Below are 2,725 nucleotides of genomic sequence, written 5' to 3' on the forward strand. Positions count from 1 at the left end.
GACCAGGCTCTGCATAGGTGACCTCCCACCCCCACATCACGCCCAGGGGAGGGCCTTCGGGGACCTGTCCCCCCACAGTGGAGGAATGGAAAGCAGCAGCACTCACATTTCTGTGGAGACCAAGCTGGGCTCCCTGCAGTACTCGGCGTCCTCACCCATCTTCACTTCATAGGTGTCCTCTCGAGAGGCCTCCTGGCACACCATGGCGAGCTGGCTCTCCCGGGAGTGGCACCTGCAGGTCCAGGATGGGAAGGGGTCAGCGTCGGCCAGCCGCCTTCCCTGGCCTCAGCCCGGAAGGAGCCGCGCACACACGCACCCACACGCGTGACACACCCCACACGCACACACACTCCACACGTGTACACACACGCTCACCCACAGATACACACACCAGCATGCACGCACACCCCTGCACCCACACAGGCACACGCATGTACACCCATGTACGCACAGGCACCACCACCCGCCTCTCTCTCCTTCCCGCCGTCGCTGACGGAGCGGGGGGCCACGGGAGCGCCTTAGGTTTGGTGGAGGAGAGGGGCCCCGGGCTTAGGATGCAAGAGCTCTGAGCTCTGACCCCATTCAGTCACCCCGGCTAAGGCACTCGGCCGCCGCCTGTTTCTCGGACGCCTGCCCTGCCTCACTCGGAGGCTGCCTGCAAGCGGGCAGATGGGATGAGGCATGGGGGGAGGGCTGCGCTGCAGAGGTGCTGGGCTGTGCCCCAGATGGCGGGGTGGCCCCGAGAGGGCGCCCCCTTCCCTCCACTGCGGCCAGCTGGGCCTCGGGCACGCACTGCACAGAGGCGAGGCGCTCCTGGCACATTCTGACAAGCCTCTGACTTTGGCACTGGGCCCCGGGCGGAGCACAGAGGAGCCGCACAGAGAGGGCTTTGTTCTCCTGAGGGGGCGCGAGCTGGAGCCCCTGCCAAGCTTGAGGCGCCCACGCCCCGCGAGTGCCTTGGGCTGGGCTGCGTCCGTCTGAGCCAGGCTTTCTGCCACTTTGTTCCTATCTTCTTCTTCTTTTTTTAAAAATTCTTTTAAATATATATTTTTAAAGATTTATTTATTTATGCATACAGAACTGGGGTACAGGCCAGAGGTGCAGGGGCTCTGAAAAGCTTTACCAGAGACAGAGTGGGGAGCAGAACAGGCAGACTCACAAAGCACACTGCTGAGGGGAGCAGCGGGTGGCTCAGGAGAGGTCTGCCGCGCCCTGTGGGTCACCTCTGGGGCCGGGGATTGAACTCACACTGAAGTGGCTGCGGCCAGCTTGCAGTGCTGCGCCCTGACCCGTTGCGCCACCAGGGAGGACCCTGTTCCTGTCCTCTTCAGCGCTGGCCTCGGAGCTCCCAGCCCCCACTCTAGCTGCAACCCTCCAGCTTCCTTCCTACAGACCCTGAACGCCGAGGCCTGATTTCTCTTCAGATCCACGTGGGCATCGGATTAAAACACTGGTTTATCCTCTCGGGACTGAGTGCTGGATCATGTCCCCACCTGGACTCTGGGCCTGGGAGCCTCAGGAATGGGGGCCCAGACAGAAGGCGGCCACCCCACAGTCTGCAAGGCAGGTGAGGCCTGAAGGCTCTCGCGGGTGGGGCCCAGGAGGGCTCTGGCAAGGTGCAGGGCACGGGCATCCAGGCAGGCAGCCCACTCCCTTCTGGGGGCCGCTGCGAGCAGGACGGGATGGCCCGTCCTCAGCAAGAGCAAGGTCAGTGCGGGAGCCACCGCTCGGCCGTGAGGGCCCTGCAGCCAGGACGGGCGCGCTGTTCTCTACTCAGCTCCCTGCCCCGGGCGCCTTTACCCTCCGCGAAGGGCGGGGAGCCGATGTTTAGTGAGCACGTACTTTGTGCAAGGACCGTGCACCCATTTCGTGGGTGCACGTGTCTGTGGGGAGAAGCAAAGAGTCTCCTGCCTCCTGTCTAAATGCCCCTCTCTTACCGAACGCAGGGTAGAGTTTATTATGAAAATACCCGCTGAGGGAGGCACTCGTCTGTCCTGAGACACGGACACGGAGAGCCTTTCTTAAGATGTTTGAGAAGATGTGCTGGGGGCAGATGGTACTGGCAGACAGTACCATGGATGAGGGGCAGGGGCGGCAGACAGAGGAGGGGTGTGTAGTCACCTAACTCCGACACTTTCCTCGGCAAAGCCTGCAGCACCCCGAATTCAGCGCGAGCACACTGCCCTATGCATAACAAAGGATTCACCCAGCAACGCTTTTGGGGCGCCCGGCTCATCTCCCAGAGGGTAAGGTAGGCAGACGGCCAGTTTGCTCGCCTGCCCTCGGCACCTGCGCGGCCTGACGGGCTTCCAATTGCTCCCTGAGACGTGGGTGTCGCGAGGGGCAGTGACATGGGGTGCACAGACGTGCTGCCTCCTGGGATGGAAGCAGCTTCAGGACTGAGAAAGACACTCACACTTCTCAATTTGTTTTCTGAGCTGCAGGGAAGGAAAGGAGATCTTCCCCGGGCCCGGGGGTGCTGGGGCCAGCCTGGCCGGCCTGGGGCCCTGCTCGGCAAGAGCAGCTACACCAAGGGCGAAAATGAGGAGGAAGCTGTCTGCCCCCTCCAGCACGGCCTGGGCCGGGGCTGCCGTGTGGGCAGGGAGAGCCTGGAGGCCCCGGCTGCCCCAGGCCCAGCGCGCAGAGGCGGCACCTCCCGTCCCAGCACACCCTAGCAGAGCATCCTGGAGCAAGAAGAGAGTGAGCGGGGTTCGGGGTGGGGGGT

At 63.2% G+C, this 2,725-nt stretch overlaps 1 protein-coding gene across 16 annotated transcripts in view; it reads right to left on the bottom strand.

Annotated features, from left to right (window-relative positions):
* The window catches only part of CACNA1C (calcium channel, voltage-dependent, L type, alpha 1C subunit), a 528,989-nt gene that overhangs the window by 6,900 nt on the left and 519,364 nt on the right, over positions 1 to 2,725 (bottom strand). For all 16 annotated transcript variants that reach the window (XM_012732386.1, XM_012732387.1, XM_012732382.1 and 13 more), the window contains one exon: positions 107 to 232. In XM_012732386.1, the coding sequence (XP_012587840.1) occupies positions 107 to 232 (126 nt within the window). The remainder of the gene's footprint in view (positions 1 to 106; positions 233 to 2,725) is intronic.

The sequence above is a fragment of the Condylura cristata genome, unplaced genomic scaffold (assembly GCF_000260355.1).
Source record: "Condylura cristata isolate star-nosed mole 26May11 unplaced genomic scaffold, ConCri1.0 scaffold00034, whole genome shotgun sequence".
In the NCBI taxonomy this organism is placed as follows: domain Eukaryota; kingdom Metazoa; phylum Chordata; class Mammalia; order Eulipotyphla; family Talpidae; genus Condylura; species Condylura cristata.